The sequence below is a fragment of the Leuciscus leuciscus genome (genome assembly GCF_965113295.1).
Source record: "Leuciscus leuciscus genome assembly, chromosome: 16".
NCBI classification, from domain to species: Eukaryota; Metazoa; Chordata; class Actinopteri; order Cypriniformes; family Leuciscidae; genus Leuciscus; species Leuciscus leuciscus.
The window spans coordinates 24,014,596-24,035,381 of record NC_138740.1 but is presented as its reverse complement, the minus strand read 5'-3'; the positions used below and the strand labels follow the sequence as shown (position 1 = coordinate 24,035,381).

Below are 20,786 nucleotides of genomic sequence, written 5' to 3'. Positions count from 1 at the left end.
AGTCAATGGACAGGTACCGAATGCATCAATACTCATTGACTAGCCTTTGTTTCTCCCTGTCTCTTTCTCTGCCATGAGTTTTTCTCTTCCCATCTTGTGAAGTATTAACATTGGCAGCTGACCTTCAGAGACGACAGTAGCAGCTGTGGTCGTCGTACCTTCAGCGGTCCACTGTGTGTGTGGTGAGTGACACGTCATAAGTGCCTATGTTCGTATGTGCGGCAAATCTCGTGTCACTTTAAACAACAAATTCAACAGGACTTTGCAATGACATCCTTGACCCTAAAGTGCAGTGAATCCCAAAAGCAGCAGGCATCTTTCCCACACTCATACACTCCTGTCTCTGCACACACACACACACAAAACATTCCTCCTGATCTAATTATAGCTCCGGCGCGTGTTCTCTTCCTCCCTCAATCCTGCTCTCTCACTTCACCACCACTTTCCATACTCCTGCATCCCCCCCCCAATCTCTCCTTTCATTAAAGCACTCAGTCCCTGTTCGTCTCTGCTCTCATTTACGTTCCGATTTTCCTCCAATTGCACAGCTCATTTTATCTATGACATCATCTTTTTCAATTTATCTTTTGCTTGTGCTTTATGAACCTTCACTCAACTTGTCTGTCTGCTTGCCATTTATTACTCTAACAAGACGTCTACACTGGATGTGAGTGGCATAAATCAAAACTAGATTGTTATTTAAAATAACAGTTTTCTATTTTAATATAATTTTAAAACGTAATTCCAGTGTTCCTGTGATGACAAAGCTGAATTTTCAGCATCATTACTCCAGTCTTCAGCGTCACATGATCCTTCAGAAATCATTCTTATATGCTGATTTGCTTCTCAATAAACATTTATTATTATGATTATTATTATTATGATTATCAATGTTGAAAACAGTTTTTGCTGCTTAACATTTTTGTGGTAATGGTGATGCTTGGATGAATAGAAAGTTCAATAAACAGCATTTAGAAAATGTCATCATTCTAAAACAATACATTCAGGGTTATTTTTTATCTCAATGGATTTCATTTGAAAATAAAGTATATTATTTTCATTTCATTGCTGCTGAAGTCTATTTTTGAAGTTCACTGTGTAACCTTCATCTTCAGCTATCAGAGGAAACGGTGACTCTCCTCATGCCTCCATAGTGCAATACATAATTGATATACCTAACATAAAGCACTGTGCTTGTAAGCTTCCTTGTTGTCTCTTTTGTACACCCAGATAACAAAAGCACACAGCTTCGTTCAGTTGTATCTGTGTTTAGCAGATCAGATGGCTCTGGGGGTTTGGTGGAGGAAGAGAGTTTAAACATCACCATGTTCTCTGAAAGAGCTGGACGGTCTCCCAAAACACTGCTTTCATTCCTGCCCTGGAGTTGCTCTTAATGTTTTTCCACCCTTTCGCACACACGCCGCATACTTGCCCACTTACACAAATCAGCAGCTGCGATGCGCATCCACACGCACGCCTTTCTTTGTTTGTCGACCGCGCACATGCAAAAGGTTTGTCACGCATTTTAGCATTAATACACAAGCACCACGCTATGAGTGCATAATCTAACTTAATCAGACTGCAAAAACACACGCATACAGACACACCGTCTCAAGTTACCTAGCACGCTGACAGTGGTGGAGGCCTGTGTGTTACCCAGCGGAAAGGTGGCAACCTTGCAGGTGTACAAGCCGATGTCAGCGAAACCCACGTCTTCCAGCACGATAGTGGCGTCATGCATAGAGGGCGAGCGGAAGGACAGGCGTCGCTCATATTCAGGAGGGATGGAGATGCCAAACATGGGGTTGTACACGGCCATAGTCACCCATCCAGTGGGCAGCTTCCTCTCCCAGGAGCTCTGTGTCAGGCTGAGGTTTGTGTCCACCTGCACCCTGCAGCTGAGGGTGACGTTCTTTCCCAACACAGCATTCACCTTAGGGGGGACAACCACCTGACTGCCATACACCACCCCTAGAGGACAGAAAAGAAGACATCGTTAGTCAGGACAATTGAGCAGCTGCAGAAAAGAACTCTTGAGCACTTGTCCACCATCTCAACTGACAAATCCGTTTTTATCCTGTTCAAGCTCCAATCAATCAGATGCCAAGGTCTCTTAGCACATCTCCTAATTCCAAATGAGAAAAGTTCCCTTTTGCTTAGACGTCTGACAAGGAGATGGATACTACACCGGTTAGCTGGTGTAATTTGCTGTGCTGTAGAAGGAGCAAATGAAATAAGTTTTATTGTGCTGGAGGGAGGCTAAAATTATCCCTAACATTTGACTTGCTGCAAAAACCCTGATTTAAAAAAAAAGAGAGAAAAAAAAATGGGTCAGGCACAATGGAATCAGAGAGAGAGAGAGAGAGAGAGAGAGAGAGAGAGAGAGAGAGAGAGAGAGAGAGAGAGAGAGAGAGAGAGAGAGAGAGAGAGAAGAGAGAGAGAGAGAGAGAGAGAGAGAGATTAAAACTAAAGCCAGGCTGAAAAATAAAAATAAATTAAACAAAATAAGAATTTAAATTAAATATAAGAAAGAAAACACAAAAAACTATTTATTAAACTGGCCAAATGTTTTTTTCTTTCTTTTTTCAGCAATGCAAATGACTATATATTATAAATTAATATTAATTGTATTTAACTATACTACTAGATAATGTAGAAAAATATAAAATAAAATGATGTAGGACAGCAACAAAGTACATTTACTTGAGTACTGTCCTTAAGTATACATTTTAAATATCTGTACTTGAGGGTTTTTTTTCTGGACACTTTTTACTTTAAATTCACTAAATTTGAAAGACAAATATCATACTTTTTACTCCACTACATTTCTGTTAAAGTCAATGAGTAGAAAGTAGTAACGTCAGTCAGTGGATGATTTTGGTTGCAGGGGTTGCATTTTGGTTGGAAATGAAAGTCGGTTTGACGCAAGAACCCGACATCGGGTGACGTCAACATCCGACGTCGGACGGACCCGACTGATGTTGGTTTCTGACGTCAACTCGATTTTCATTTTCAACCACAATACAATATATTTTTTACCCATGAATTTGTTTCATTTAATTTTCATTTCACTGTTTTATTTTTTTTAACTCTAATCTCAAGTTGAACAATGGAGCCAGAGCAGACTGGAGAAAAAGAACTAAAGTCAGACTGATTTGATGGTGCGCAGAACAATGGCTGACCGGCAAAAGCACCGGTCTGCGCAGCCATTGGGACCATAGGGCTTTAAAACAGGAACATGGGCATTCACCACAAAAACTCTGAGTGTTCTCCTCCCTACCTCCTTCTATTCCTTTCCGTTTGCCTACCTTCCATCACTCAGCCCGTCATCATTTTTTCCTTTTTCCATTTGCTGAACAAAAGCTTAATTATGTTTGAAAGAGTGTGTGAAATGAGTGCAAAAGGAGAGTGTGCGGATAAGACTGCGAGACGAGACCAAGGGAGAGACGAGAGCTAAAAGATGCCAAAGAAACAACAAAGGCCACACGAGGACAACCTGTGTGTCTTATTACACCCAGACAGCTGTGCCCGCAGCCTCTGAAACCACGTAGCACACAGACACGCGAACACGCTGCACAGTCGCACGCGTTCTCTAACATGTGGCGACTGAGGCAAATCAATGTGTTCTGCTGGGAGATGATGGAATTAAAATCATCAGGGAGGATCTTCTCTGGATTCCCACATCAACAGCACATCAATCATCTGCTGGAGTGTACAGAGGTACCACAGTACCAACAATTTACTACAGTACAATATCCTTTTGCAAATTTCAGTACAATGTCCTGCTATCCTGCAAAGTTTGGAAGGTCAGACAGCATGATTAAATTCATTAAATTACTTAAAAGAATAGTTACCCCAAAAATGTATAGTCTGTCATAATTTACTCACTCTCATGTTGTTGGATTACTTTCTTCAGTGAGAAACAAAAAAATATACACATTTAAAAAAAATTTGGTCCATACAATGAGTTAAAGGGTTAGTTCACCCACAAATGAAAATTCTGTCATTAATTACACAGGTTATGATATTTTTGATGAAATCCGATGGCTCAGGAGGGGCTCCATTGACAGCTATTTAATTAACACTTTGAAGGCCCAAAAAGGTAGGAAAAACAGCGTTAAAATAGTCCATGTGACTATAGTAGTTCAACTTTGATTTTATGAAGCGACGGGAATACTTTTTGTGCGCCAAAAAAACTAAATATCGACTTTATTCAGTCATTTCTTCTCTTCTGTATCAGTCTCTGACGCGCGTTTACGAGAGCACCACAACGCATGCATGCGTGACCTCGCGTGAGTCTTCCTCTGCTTGTAAGTCATATGTCAGAACGCCAGCTCCTACATCAACACACGCATGCGTCGTGTTATTTATCTTAAATAACGTTCTGAAGATGAACGAAGGTCTTACAGGTTTGGAACAACATGAGGGTGAGTAATTAATTACCTAATTTTAATTTTTGGGTGAACTAACCCTTTAATCGGGTCCAAAACAATTAACGATTCATCTACTGGTTTTGTATTTAATATTAATTTATTTACAGACAACCAGTTTCTTCTCAATATTGCCTGAAGGTAATCCATTTACTGACGTATCGATTTAGTATTGATACAATCAATCCAATCCTATCCTATCAGGAGTTTCCAATGAATAAGATGTACACAAAGGAACCCCAAGTTTTAGCAAAAGAAGAACCTTAAAGCAGCCATCTTAGAGTATGAGCTTCTCCACACAAACATATTCATTTATGAAGGCTGGCCGATTGCTGACCTGAATCTGAGAATTAAAACCAGCCCCTCATGCAACCGCGTCGCTTTGGTCCAGTCAGAGCAACACTTCAAACAAAACTAAATATCTGGATTTAATCTGCAGAAGACCATCCATGTTATACAGTGACCAGCTCAGAGGAAGACATGGAATCTGTAATCGATAGAAAGGAAAAGAAAAGTTTAAAAACAGAAGGTACAGATAAATGTTAAACGCAACAGGCGGTGTGAAAGATCAGTGAAGATCTTGTGAAGAGAATGCTGGAGCATTTTCAGACAAATAAACAGAAAAACTGTACGCACACACCCACCCGCTCACTCACTCACTCGGCCTCTCAAACGACAACGCTAATTGCAACAAGCTGCCGGTCGGAAGATGTAATCGTAAATCAAACCCCGCCGTATTGCTTGGCAACAGACTCCAAACATTCCGCCGGAGAGTTTGTCTTGCCAGCAACGACCCTCCCACTTTTGTCTCGACGGTACATCCTCGCTGTGACTAGAAGAGGAGGAATAAGAGAAGTGACAAAATGTGGCAAATCAGAATCATAAAGGAAGTTTGGAAGTGGTTACATCTTCATCAGCGCCAGAAGGTTAGCAAAGCCAAAAGATGACCTCACAGGAATGGATGAGCAAGAGAGGAAATTATCTGAAGGATTTCAGGCTGTAGGCCTAAATGTTGACTAACTTTATGCCGTCAGCATTTAAACAAAGGCATTTTAGGCCACTGAGTCACCGGGAATGCCAAAATGCAGAACTCTCCATCCTTAAATCACTGGATTCATAACAAACAAGCCACAAGGTTCCTGCTTGGATCCAATACAGTGTCACTTATATGACTGATGGGTACATATACACAGCACCTTAAAGGTGCAGTAAGCGATTTCTGAGAATCCGAGAAAGTACACACTTTTGGGTCTAACACTTTGGCCAGGGATGGAAATTAGCACCCGCCACCAGCCAAATGCGGGTGATTTTGTGTTGTGGCGGGTAAATTCGCTTCACCTACCGGCCACCGTGGCGGGTAAATAAAAATATACTGTTTCACACAGACGACGGACACTTTTAGAGGACATAAGTGTACGCTGAAATAAAGTCTTTCACCTCAGAAAAACGGACTTTCTTGTCCTGTCACGTCAGCCGTTATCCTGTTCTCATAGAAGCGAAGCGAACACTCTTCAAATGCACGCGCAAATGTGGCGGCGCGCGCTGTGTATCGCCTCACTATATAAAGTGCAAAATAAACTACGAGCATGCAACGCCGTTACGTTGTAAATTACACAAAATAAAAGTAATGCAGGGATGATTTTCATACTATTCACCAGGAGCAGTTTCCATGGTTCATTAACAGTTATTGTTAATATTGTGTATTCACCATGGTAACTGTCGTTTCCATATTAACCCCAAAATGCCACTTTATTTTTCTTTGTGTTATTTTTTTATATTTTTAAATGACTCTAGTGGCTCATACCAACATTGTATTAACAAAAACTAGTTTGGAACTGCTATTTAATAGCTTTAGCATAGGCCTAATGTTTATTTATTAGTACTAGTCTTTACTATTAGTCATATTCTTACAATTTATGTTAAGTAAAGGGGGACAGTACTTGTGTGTGTGGAAATAGCCGGTTTCAATAAAACTACTTGTGACATGTCATATTTAGCTTTGACTTTGACTGAACATTTGCTCTCACTTTGCGGAAAAAATATCGGGATATATATCGTATATCGATATTCAGCCTAAATAATCGGGATATGACTTTTGGTCCATATCGCCCAGCCCTAGTTTCATTGTTGGGACTAAAAACCTAAAACTGGAAGCCATAAAAGACCACGAATCATTCAAATGCCACATCCAGGTAAAAAAGAGAAATATATATAAGAGAGAAAGAGAAAATGTCAGTATTTCATTGAGATTTGAGATTAAATAAACTGCTTAAGTATTGTAGATCTTGTAGTATTAATTTTCACATGCAGTTACACATTGTCGGTTAAAAACAAGAAAGTGGCTGGTAAAAACATTGAGTGGCTGGTAGATTTTGAAATCCACCAGCCACAGTGGCCGGTGGACAAAAAAGTTAATTTCCATCCCTGACTTTGGCCCATCTGTGATGAAAGAAGCCAGGCCATGTCAGAAGAACAGGCTGACATGAGAAAGAATTGTCTGACTAATATTTTACCCCCAAAGCAAAAGAAAAATTAAGCAATTTTATATTTTATTTTTCATTGTGAAAGATGAACCAAACATTTATTGATGTTTTGGTCAGATTCACTCTTCTAAGTTGCTTAGGAGTATTATATATATAGCCTACTTTCTACAGTATATAGATGAATATATATTACACAAGGAAAACTCACTTTAAGAAATCTTGTGAATAAGATTTGGGTTATGTCTTCTTTCATCTAAAGTAGGGCTAAGGTACTAAAATATGCTATTCATCTTCAGGTAAGAAAATAAATAAATGTATTAATTGTTACTAAATAAAAAAAAATCATCGTATTAATTTATACTTTAATTTCATTTAAATTAAATCGTTAAATACTAATATTTAATATTTATCTTATTTTAACATCTTTTAATAATTAATATATTCGATTTTTGTTCCATTTAAAATTCCCAAAAGAAATTATTTTGTACCTCTCTTATTTGTTTTTTCACAGGTTTGAGCTAAAAATAAGAATTTCTGATAATGTGTTTAAGACTAGTTTCGGCATGCCTAGTCACATACTCCACAAAGAAGACAATTTTACCAACATGTGCCATGTGCCAAACAAAACGTTCCCTAATGCACTAATGACTAATGTGTTTTATTAACAAAATTGCTTCAGAGTCTGAGAATGAAATTCAGTAGAGACAAATTCTGAATGGTGTAATAAATGTGAATTAAACTCATGAATGCTCCACACAGCACAGTCACTGCACCACACACACACTGCACCACACACACACACACACACACACACACACACACACACACACACAAATCCGTACAGCCTGAGAGGTCAGAGCGGCACAGGAAGTTAACTGTCCTGACAGCAAGGACACCGAGCTCCCAGAAGGGTTCGCTCTCTATTCTGCCACAGTCAGCTATTCTCCCACACGCACAATCTACCTGCAAGGTGTGTTGGTGCATGTGAGGGTGTCTGCGCGTGTCTGCGGGAGAAGCTGCACGTCTGTGTCCTGTGAGGTGACAGGGTTCAATTTTCCATCTCAAAGACAGTTTGTATTCATCGCACATGGCAGGTCGCAATGGAGCTATCACCTCTGCTATGACTCAGCAGATGGGCTTAACTTTGCCACATCTCCTTGACCGAAATGAATATCCATGCATGAAGTGGAAGAGAAGGTAGAAGGAGAGCGAAATATGAAGAAAGAAATTAGTTTGTCATTAAACATCCTCACATTCCCTTTATAAACATTCCCTCCTCAGGTCAGGTTAAAACAACAAAAAACTTAAATCTCCATAAACAATTCCAACCAAGATCAACTCAATATCAGCTCAGATTCACATTCTGTTGTGAATTATACGCTATGTAATAATCCACAATAGAGATTATGAATTAACTAAAATGTTATTCACCTTCTTCAGATGAGAAGAAAAAAATTAAATAATTCAGATAAATGAATACACAAACTTTAATGCTTATTTTTCACAGACATACCAACAACAGTTGTTACTATATTATTATTATTATTATGAAATGTATTGTCATGCTAATTTTTCATCTATTACGTTAGTATATTTTTCTTTTGCACAGATAAGCTGGAACTGACCTGTAAATTGCATTTTATCCGTTTACTGCCTTTCCATTACATGAATGTGAAAAAATACTTTACCAACTTCTGACCTTTTTGAAGAAACTACTTTCAAAATATGAAACGATGATAAATGACCATACAGTGACTGTAGAGGTGGAGCATGTACAAGGGGACAAGTGTTCTGCACAGAGATGAGACAATGAGCTTAACAGGACTGAATCTGCACACGCCAGACACAGGCGCATGAAAGAGGGCCGGAGATGCTGAATGAAAATAGACCTGGGTGAATGAAGAGCTCAAGGTCGTGTAAAGAAAACGGCAGGCGAGCAGGATGGGGCTGAAGGTCATAAGACAATTGTGTTGTGTGTGTGAATCTGTACATTAAAAGACAATGACAGGCAATGACGTTAAGGGTTACACCATTTTTGTATGTAGCAGCAACAACAGCAGAAGTGGCTTCAGGTTTCACATAAATGTGGTCACTGCATCTCCAGCGGCCTGAGCACTCAGCAGGAACGCACCAGGGACCTCAAACAAGTCTCAGCTTCCCTGAAAAAGACAAATAGCCGGACCAAGCTCTACATAACAGTACAATATAAGGGCATATCAATTTGAATTTTGTTCACTAAAAAGTTAAAAAAAATTGTTTTGTTTTTTAAGGTGAAGCTCTATTCCAGTAGTCCTACGAATCAACTTCTAACTCAGACATTTGCTACTGAGCTAAGGAGTCCCAGTTGGGCTGGTTTGCATGAGCAACTCCTAATGTCAAATAAATGTCATGGTAAACCTTAAACGACAATACTTCAAATTGCAATAAAATAGCACACAATAATATGCAGAACAGTTTGAATATATTTTAAAATAAAATATTAAATAAATAATTAATTAAACAACTTAATTAAAATAAATGAATAAATAATTGTTGGGAAACATGGTATAAGCAAAGATTTTCAGTAAATAACTTGTCAGTGTCTTTCTCACACAAAGCTATTGTATGGCTTTAGAAGTTACTTGTAATATTGCACACAATTCATTTAGAGTGCGTTCACACTTGGCATGTTTGGTTCGATTAAAACGAACCTTAGTGCGATTGTTCTGTCAGTGCGGTTCATTTGAATAAGTCTGAACCCTGCCATCCGAACCCTGGTGCGCACTAAACAAGCGGACCAAGACCACTAAAAAGATGGGTCTCGGTCCGCTTCCAAACAAACTCTGGTGCGGTTCGAATGAAATATGAACGCCGGACCACGGACTAAAGACATGTAAACAAACTAAAACAGGAAGATGCGACCCTAAAAGGACAGAATGATCAAGTATACCTGATTTGTCTTGTCAGTCACGATGTTGCCCATCACAGTTCAGTACAGGCATCAGAACCGCGTCCCCTCGCAGCAGATCTTCATTTGTGTGTGACGGAAGATTCCTTGTCACTGTTCCCTCACAAAATATACGCATTAAAAGCCCACCAATCAGGTTGTGAACATATCCCTATGCCTTTAGGTTCGGTGTTAAAATGTCAATGGGATTACTAAGTGGACCAGGACTAAATGTTTTTTTGGTCCAGACCAAACAAACCAAGCAAACTGAACTACAAGTGTGAACACACCCTTAGACTACTTTTATGGTTTCCCTTTTGGAGCTTGACGAACACAATCAGCAATTCACAGGCTGTCAGCAGACTGGTTTCTCAAAGAACAGACAACAATTGATGACAGAAAACAGAGCCACCTCACAGCATCCTGGTGCAGGGGCTTGCCGAGCAAGAGGCCAGCGGGAATGCATGTAAAGAGACAGAAAACGTGTGTGAAAGCCTGTGTTGTGACAGTCCGAGCGGTGATGTCTTCAGGGCAGCAGAGAAGCCTATGCTCACACACAGAGATGGTGGTTTTGGGAAGAGTGACTCATGGGGCTCCCAGCTCCACAGCATACTAGCTCCAGTCTAGACCACAGAGAGGCCAGGAGACTGCCAGAATCTACCCAATATGAGCACAAACAGCCAGTGTGAGGGGGACGTGGATGTACCCGAGGATTCTGGGACTGAGTGTGATGGAAGTCAAATATAACATGAGGAACCCCCACAAATTCTTACACATGCACACTAAAATACATTTGTCAGGCATAATTTCCCCCCAAATAGGGGCTATGATCTAAAGTAATTGGTTTCATTATAGTTACAAGGAAGCTTGTCAAATTTGATAAGTCAGAAAAAGTCAGAATAGCAAACACGCCACAAAGCAATTTTTTTTTCCATATTATGAGTGATGTTAAAGGAAAGTCTGATGGTTGTGTAAAGATTTTATTGATGACATTGCCGAAACAAAGTGAGATTATGAAAGCATCACAAAACCATCATTGTGATTTGACGGCACAAAAATCAACTCTTTTGCTGTGAAAATCCCTGATTGTAACACGTGACTGAAAAGCTGCAACAGCACAATGGCTAGCGCAGCAGCCTAGGTCATATTCTAATGCTGAGTCACCGTGTCTCTATTCCTCAGGCTTCTAATCAGTCAACCTCACAGAGCTGCAATTCACAAGCCACTGTTTTCTAATGGTCAAAACAGCGATGGAAAAATAGCTGTTTCTCATCTCCTACGTCAAATCCTTAACACTCTCCTTTTGCTCCAGCAGAACAAACCAATGTTTTCATTTTACTTTGGTTGTCTTTTCCATCCCTCTGAGGCTAATATCATTCCATATGCCTGGTTAAAATGAGACCAGAGTGAAAGGAATATATAGGATGGAAAAAAAGAAGCAGCAGCATATGAGAAGAAAAAGATAGATAGGTTTCAAATGCTTTTGACTAGTTCAATATATTCTGGCAAATGTATTCAAACAAACTTTATCATCTGTTCCAAAATCAGACATCTTTCTGACTGTAAAAATATAGTGAAAAAAAAAAAAAAAAAAAAACTCATGTCATATTTATTTTTTCCACATTTTTTTTTACAACAATCTTCAAGCAGCAATTCATGTGTTACCATGTCTGTCATTAAAAACAAACAAACATATAAAATTAATTAAATAAAAAATATTAAATTAATAAATACAAAGTAAAATAATGTAAATATAAAATCATACAATTCACAAGTAGTATTTAAAATAAAATAAAAATACATAAAAATAAATAAAATAATATTAATAATTCACAATATAAGAATATGAGTAAAGTACTGTATGGAAAAGCTGCGTAAAGAAGATGCAAAAAAAAAAAAAAAAAAAGGCATACGGGTTTGGAACAACATGAACGTGAGTAAATCATGAACTATTCCTTTAACTGTACAACATTAAGATGTGACACATCAAAGCTGACGCTGTCTGAATAAAAACCAGCCCTTCATTTCTCCTGGGCCAAATTACAGAGCACCCCATGTGCGCTCAACCCCAACACTCCCTGAGAGACCCCATTTTTCCTACATGATAACAAAAGAGGTCTCTGAACAGTGATTTCCTTCCTTCTCCACTTCAAAACACTGCTAATCACACCATTAACTATCGCAATTTAATGCTGTTCCCTGGGCTCTCGGCACACCATTCAGCAAGCAGCAGCAACAGGAAGATAAATGAAACATGGCTTTAATGTGTGCTGCTAATAGAGGGAGAAATGCTTTTCTTATGGGAAAGTCCCAGTTGTTTCCGCTGTCCAGCCAACTTGTTTCCTCATTCCCTGCAACTTCTCACAGAGGCTTCACACTGGGCAATGATACATTTCGTTCCAAAACCTAACCGAGTTGCCTCACTGCATAGGCAGCACCCTAACAGACACGAAACCTCACAAGCGACCAATTTGGAAAGCTCTACACAGGCAGCAACTCCGCGCAGCACATAAATAAAAGTTCCACATGGGAGGCGAGGCGCAAATCACAACTGATTTCAATAGAGTTTGATGTTAGCATGTTGCTACACTAATGGTGGTGTGATAAAAAACAACAACAGTGCACTACAGAGTTAAACTATTTGGTAGCACTTTAGTTTGGGGACCCATTCTCATTATTAACTAGTTGCTTTTAAGCTTGCATATTACTAGCATTTTGGTTGTTTATTAGTACTTATAAAGCACCTACTAATGCCTTATTCTGCATCCCTTAATCCTACCCCATGCCTTCCTTACTAACTTTTAATAAGCAATAAATTCGTTTATTGAGGCAAAAGTCATATAGTTTAGTGAATATGTGTTCCCCAAACTACTATTTTAATTAGACTGAATTTTTTTTCTTTTCTTAAAATCCTGAGTTTGTTTGACCTAACAAGGCAACAACAGTTTTGTTGCCTATACCTTCTAAGCCTTTGAGTCTGAAGTGAAGCCTTAAAACGCTGCCTAGGTAGACAGCTCAAGGTTTTGAAATCAAACAGTTGTCAAAACAAGGAAATGCCGAAATGCCAAATGAGAGAGCTGTGATTTCGATCCAGACTGGATGTAAAATATTATGATCAGACTAGTTAGGTCATATGTTTCTACATAGTTCATCCAGATCTGATATAAAGGGCTGGTTCCAATCTCAAGCTCAAATCCCGCTCTGTGATACATTAGCGTGGTGAGGACAGATTTAAATACACAAAGCAAAGCAGGTCTCAAGGATCTGTCTGACCACAAGTCTCTGAAGGGACAGATGGACTCTTGCTTCAAAACAGTCTGCTTTCAGGTCGGCCCATCAAGTTTGCGCTGCGACAGGGAGGGACTGAGAAATGAGCGGTTTGGGGGCCGATTCAGTGTTTGAGCGTGGGAGATGCAAGCTCCTCGCTGTGGTAGGTGCAGCAGAGCTCCAATAAGGCCTCCTAAACAAACAGAGGTTTAAACCTATGGGAGATTTTCTGACATCTAGGATATTTGCCCAGCGTATCATCCTAAAAAAAAATCCCTTTTCAGAGTCCACATCCCAGGAAAACAAGAGAGAGGGTGGGTACATGAGCGCACAGAAAAATTCAACTCAGCTTTGCCAATGCGGAGGATGTTGGAATACAAAAAGTTTATTTGAATGATGAAAAGAGAGAACGAGCCAGTTTGATCTCACTGAGTCTCTCTGTTGAAGACTCCCTGAAAGAAAAGCAATGACTCAGAGGTGTAGGGCCTATTTCTATCAACTGAAATGTGGATTCATTTTAGACCACATACCTTATGCAAAACATGCCAATGGCAAACAATGCTGCACGTTGACAACAAAAGCATACAATGGAAATTGCTAAATTATTAAATGAATGCAATTAAAATACTGTAGCAAATGTGTTTTCATATGCTGTCATATGAAAGAATCAGATGCTTAATTTTCACAAACCATAGTACACAAAATAGATCAGTTATTACTTCAGTCGAGGTGCTGACGAATCTGGGAAAGTGCCAAATCAAATCGATTCAAGGATGGCACCAATAATAATGAACTTCTAGCCAGTACAGAATTATTAGTTTAAATTTCATGTTATAAAAATATATACACTACAACTACACTATGTTGTCAAAAAAAAAAAAAAAACTATTTAAAGGGGCTATATGTAGGAATTTTCATGTATTATTTGCCAATGTGTGAACAGCTTGTAATGAAACTTTTTAAAAAATAGAGCCCTTCCCCGACTTCCTAGGTTGTCTATGAAAGCCTGCAGACTGGATTGATTTCTATGTGAAGGACTGGGGATGTTTTTGACAGGAAAAAATCAAAAGGATGTGATGGTTACGCACACTCAAGAAAGCCTCTCTTCTATTCTATGATACATGAAATGAATGCTTATACAATCCTGAAAAACATTCAGGATAATGCAGAATTCTATACGGTAAATTTGTGTCATGCAACGAAAAGGGATTAATTCAAACTACAATCTCACAAAGTCTGATCTATTTAGTCTATAATCTCAAATATACTCTATATATCATAGTGTCAATTTAATAACATGATACAGACAAATGAAGTATACAACTTTTCCATATAGATATGAATTGTGCAAACATATCCACATTGCTACGATCAGATGCATTTTAACTGCCGTTTTCGCAACGCTGTAATTTTTGTTGTGTTTATTTTGTTATTGAGAGGAAAGCAAAGCACCCAACACATATTTACATATTCATCTGAACGTCGCTCTCAGCAGCGTGGATGGCGTTGGGTATTTTCATTAAAAGTATAATTCTGCAAAGAGATTTCCAACTTCTTTTTACTTCTAAGCGAAGAATGAACAAGAACTTCGCCATGAGTAGGCTATCGGGGCCTTGAATCACGTTTAGTCTCTTGTACACTTGTGCACAAGTGTGATCACGAGCAATAACTTGCTGCCTGCAGTTCACTTACAGGCCACCGGTGTCGCTAATAACAAGAGTTTCTTGGATTCTACATATAGCCCCTTTAAAGGTGAACTAAGTAACTTTTTTTACCTTAACTGAACAGCTTCGGAGTCATTGGAATGGTTATATTACTTATTTCGGGTTGAATGGTGGTCGTTTCGCACCCCCCTGGTGCCCGTGAGCGGAAAATAAGCACTTGCAACTTTGAGCCGGCGGGCCGCCGGCCGCTGCGTCAGGAAGTCTCGCGTGATATCAGGTCTCGCGATGTAAACAATTGCTTTACGGCCAAAAGAAATCTGCTAAAATGCTGTCATTATTGCGCTCCCTCACGCTGTCCGAACCCGAATGAAGACGACGTTTTAAAGAATGTCCCATCTGCTTTGATGTCATTGATCTACTAGCCTCTGGTGTCTGAGAATCACCAACGAGTTTTTACAACAGTGTTGTCAAATATCTATTCCGAAGCTGTGGGGGGAGCTCTAGAGAGAAACCTGCGAGCAAAAAGCGAGAATACAGCGAAGAAATCCCGAAGCTACTGAGTGCTGCTTTAAATGCTAAAAGTGAATTTAGGCATTATATAATCAAATGTACAATATATATATATCCATCCTATAGGTGGAAATGAGCATGCATAATTAAACTAATCAACAATTTTGCTAATGATATGCTAGCAAGTGATATGCTAATGATATATAGTGCATCTCTAATTATAAATCAATTTCTTTTTTTATCAATTCAAACAGCATGCTCACAATAATAAATAAATAAAACAAGTTATGAGCAAGCTGTCTGAATTGAACACACCACACGTCCGTATTGAAGCCCAAAAGACTTTCTTTCATTAGCTCCAATTTAACAGCACTGAGGGACTATCTAATTAAAGAGTGAGAGGAGACGGATGCACTTGGGTGGGATGCAGCAGTCAGATTATCTGCACATGATTACAGATGAAAAAACATATGAAAACAAAATAGAGGAGTACTTCAATTCAAGTTAATACTGTCAGTCTTTCAATCACAAGCCCTTCACAAAATCAAAAGACTTCCGGTGCTACAGACCCAGATGTTAAAATGTCTTCTGGAGACATTCATTGGCAATGCATTCACATCAAGGAATCAGAAGAATGTTCAACTTTAAGCTCCAAGAACTTCAAAGTCCCTTATGTGTATGATATGACAACAATGGTATGCAACGATGATGATGATGATGATGATGATGACAACAGTATGTGAAGTCACGTGCAGAGTTTCAGAAAATGACAGAAAATGCTGTGCAACATCAGACCGAAGCCATTCATTCAATGACGTCAGCAGCTAGGAGCTCAGCAGTCTTTATAATTAAAGTCGCATTGCGTTTTAGTGCATTTGAAAGAAAGGAAACACAATTACAGCAATCCTCATCTGGCGTGGCGGCCAGAATTGCATTGCAGAGTGCATGCATTCCAGAGTGACAAAATGAGAAAACCATGAAGGCCTCCATCACTGGAACACTATTAAAAAAAGAGAGAGAAAAAAAAAAAAGAGAGACGCCAGCCAACTAAGATACTGAGGAGTTTGAGTGCTCCAACCAGGCCGAGCGGAAATCTAGATATTTCCATGAATGATTAAAGCACGTGTTCATCCACAGTGGAAGGATTTTAAGTGAATCATTTCCAAAAAAGGTGGCTAGACTGTTATTCTGGTTGAACTCGGACACATCGTTCAATCACACCAGTAGAAAGCTAGTGATAGAACGATACATTTACAGTAAATAATCTGAGTGAACCAAGTAAATTTTATTTTATTATCTTTTTCATAAACAAAATCTTATTTAATTCTTTCAATTACATGTAAATCTATATAACCTACCTGTCATAAAAAGATAAATGACAGACTTTTATTGCAGATACATTTTTTTCTTTTTTGCATAAATCTCTTTAGAAATAGATTACCGGTGTATCAATACACCCAAGAGTCCTGCCAATTCATACGCATCAATTCAATTGTGAATAATTTGTTTTGGATTGGCCCAATTTAAAAGAATTAAACATTTTAAATAAGAAAACGAGTGAGTGAGTGAGTGAGTGAGTGAGTGAGTGAGTGCAAGTATAAACAATCAAATGCAGAACTAGCAAAAATGAAACGAAATCAATTCATTTTCCAAGATTATCAGCTTTACATTTAGAAATAGATGTCTTGAGATTTAGAAGGGTTTAAAAAAAAAAAAAAACCTTTTCGGCTGACCACTAGTTAAAACCCACTACTTTTGATAATTCAAAGAAGATCCAATGATGTCAAACAAGACACTATGACATGAAGTAGTGAAGAGGGCTGCTTCAAAAAACAAGTCAGCCAAACATAGTTCACACCCAAAAATGCTGATAAGTGTGGGTGGATTAGACAATGCTTGCATGGGAACTGAGTGACCACTTCTCGGTCCCAGCGTGCCTGTGAAGGCTTGCTGAAAACCAGGAAGGAAGGACTGGTGGTCACTTATCAGTAAAAGGCACTGCATTTAAAAGTGAATTAGAACAGAAGGTCATAACAAAGCTCTGGCTTTCAGAGAGCCAAAAGTAACAACAACAAAAAAAGGATCCACCTAAAATAATCAACACCAAATTCTTATCAACGTAATGGGTGACGATGACCTCAGCATCAGGTCAAATCCACTGTGGGACTCGGGTTAGTGAGGAGAATGTTCTTAGATCAGAGTCTAATCCGCTGCATTCCAGGCATTTTAAAACAGGCTTAAAAAGCTTTCAATGCACCTCGACCAAACACTGCACTACCTTGAAAAGCAGCAGAATTATGAATATGTCAGCGAATACATGCTTTCGTGAGACTTGTGAGTCCCTTACTGGATTACGCATTAAGCTTATTCCAGGGTCACTATCATGATTGCCTTTAGGTTATTTAACGATAACATCAAGGTTGTCCCACAAACAATGGAAGTGTTATAAAAGCCCCTTTCACACAGAGATTCCGGAAAATACACGGATAAAGTGACCCGGGATTTGACCCGGGTTCGTTTGATTTTGGTCATTCACACTGCCAGTGATTTTCCGGAATCAGAGAGTGCGTTCACACACAACCCGTAAAAATGCCGTAAAGACACGTGACATCGATGTGACTTGTAATCTCAGCAGCGTCTTAAGTTTGCTTATGAGCTGCGATCTCTCTCTCTCGAGAAACCACGCCTGTGCATTTGTTTCTCTGATTCGATCATAAACTTGCGCATTACGTACCGTTTCACAGCTGGAGAACGAGCCCGGCTTCAGCGTCATCACTACGACACGGCATTATTACGGCTTTTGTTCACACAGCGCGCGTTCCGGGACTGAACACGGCAATGTTACTAGGTCCCGACCCGGCATCGATCCCGGCATAAATCCCGGGTCGAGTTTGCGTTCACACAGAAGGCGCTCTGGCAATTTGCCGGCAATTTGCCGGGTTCAAAGCGCTGTGTGAAAGGGGCTACTGAAATCCAGTGGCTATATGATAACACGCACCATTACTAAATGAATTCTAAACTGAGTAAACTGTCAAACATGCATACATAAACTTAACAGGCCTCTCATTAAAACCTTCCAGGGCTGCGGGCACACACAAATAGAGGGTTGAAATCAATGACAACACACCACATACAAACAGGCTTTTGTAAGGAGTGCTGTGGGCCCTCTGAGAGACCCCAGGGATTTCCATGTGTCCCGAGACGATCTGAAAAATATCTGAAACCTCCATAAAATGCAGCAAATGTTCATAAACTGGGCCAGAATACATCTTTCTGAAAAAAAAACTATGGAATATGAGATTAAAGATACAGAATCAAACAGCTTTGAGAGGAGAGGTGGGGAACTGTGGGAGAGAAAGACGCCATGGCAACAAAACACTTAAGCAAAGAAACAACTCAGGATGGATTACATTTTGTATGAAATCTATATGCTTTCCTTTCTCCATGTCATAACATCACGCAACAAAATGACTTACATGTGTTTTGCTATGCTTAAATGGTCCCTCCTGGGCAAGTATCAAGTACAGCGATAACTGTAAGCAAACCATTAGTTAAAATGTATTAATTAATTTATTAATTATTAATTAACATTAATATATTAATTCATTAATATACAATTTAACATGCATTAGGTAGTTAATATATCAGGTATGATGAACTAATAGTAATGAACATTACTGTGTTATGACCTCAAAACACTTTTACCATAGTGCATGATTTGTAAACTAATACATGGCCCTGTTTATACCTGGTTTTAAGATGCGGTTTTGTCGATCCGACCACAAGCAGACGAGGGAGACACATACCCGTTTACACCTGGTGTTTTAATCCATCTCTTTGGTCCAGTTTCAACCACTTCTATCCCGACTTCTTCGAGGGGAGGGTCTATAAGCGGGTAAATGTATGGGCTTTTTCAGATTTTTCGATCTAATGGATGAAATAGGCACGTGCAATTTACATTTGAACGCACCTCGAGTCAACAGAAAACACACGAAATGAAACGCTCAAAACGTTTTCGACCCAGTTTACACCTGTATTTAGTGTCGTCCACTTGTGAGCTGATTAGTGGTCGACCGATATTGTTTTTTGATGGCCGATGCCGATATCTTAAAGAGCAGGGTGGCCGATGGCCAAAAATACAGAAAATACAGATCAAAGACTTGAAGCAGCAAATGAAAATGACATGGTTGCCACAGCAAATTTGTTTTTATTTGCTAACACTATGGGTTATTCTATATAAAGGGTTGAGTGTAGGTGGCATGCTATTTTCAAACATGATAAAGCATTAATTAGCACCACTCACTAGACATTACATTCATTTATTCATTTAGCAGACACTTTTACCCAAAGTGACTTACAATTAAGGAATACAACAAGCGATTAATCTAAAGAGGCTATAAACATAAGACGTGCAATTAATACTGTGGTTGCTTCTCATTTCTTATTTGTGCATCCTCGTTTCCTTTCCTCGCGTCTCAGCTCCTCCCCCTGTAGGATGCGAGGGAAGGCTGCAAGGAAAGAAGATGAGGACGGAGGAATCGAATGAAAGCCTTTTTTATACATTGGATCACTCGAGCATCACTTTACCGCGTCATCAGCAGCGCCCAAAGGATCTGCCCTTATGTTGTTGAAGTTTGTTTAAGAAATTCATAATAAATAATAATAAAGCAAGATATCCTGTTGAAATATGAGAGATGTGTGGTTTATAAACTGCAAAGGTAAAATATAAATAAAAACTATTGTGACTGATGTGAAGGAGAATTTATACGTGTGTCACGTTTTAGTCAATAAAACTATTCCGCATAGGATACACCTGTGTATCCTCGCTCATAACTCCTCGGGAAGCCTCCTCACTCCTCGATCCTCGACTCCTCGCAGTGCAATTAGAGAATTGAGATGTCCTTCAAGATGGCTGAGCTCGATTGGTTTCCGGGTCATAGGATGGAGGAGCGAGGAGACGAGGAGGGTTTATTGAGAAGCACCCAAAGTTTCAGTTATCGTTCAGGATAGTAAAAGCTAGAATAGGGAGGGATTAATGAATAGTGAGAGCATAGGTGAAAATGGTTAAATATTTATTGTTATTATTTTATTTTTCAGCAGGCTGCAGTCAAGTGCTCACGGAAGAGATGGGTTTTTAGTTGTTTCTTGAAAATTTGGCGGTCTGGAAGTGGTTGGGAAGATCATTCCACCAGCAAGGAACAGTGAACGAAAACGTTCTTGAGTGATTTTGTGACTCTCTGCGATGGAACAACGAGACGCCGCTCATGTACAGACCAAAGGCTCCTTGAGGGCATGTAGACTCATGAGAGAGTGGACAGTGGAGGTAGGAGGGTGCAGAGCCCGTGACCGTCCTGTCGGCAAGCACCAATGTCTTGGACTTGATAAGAGCCACAACCGGGAGCCAGTGCGACATGAGCTCTCTTGGGTTCGTTGAAGACCAGTCGAGCCGCTACATACATTGATCATCTGTAAAGGGTTTGATTGCACATGTTGGAAGTCCAGCCTA

At 39.4% G+C, this 20,786-nt stretch overlaps 1 protein-coding gene across 2 annotated transcripts in view; it reads right to left on the bottom strand.

Moving 5' to 3' along the window:
* The window catches only part of nectin3b (nectin cell adhesion molecule 3b), a 57,432-nt gene that overhangs the window by 27,933 nt on the left and 8,713 nt on the right, over positions 1 to 20,786 (bottom strand). For both annotated transcript variants that reach the window (XM_082142100.1, XM_082142099.1), the window contains exon 2: positions 1,621 to 1,971. In XM_082142100.1, coding sequence (XP_081998226.1) covers positions 1,621 to 1,971 — 351 coding nt within the window. The remainder of the gene's footprint in view (positions 1 to 1,620; positions 1,972 to 20,786) is intronic.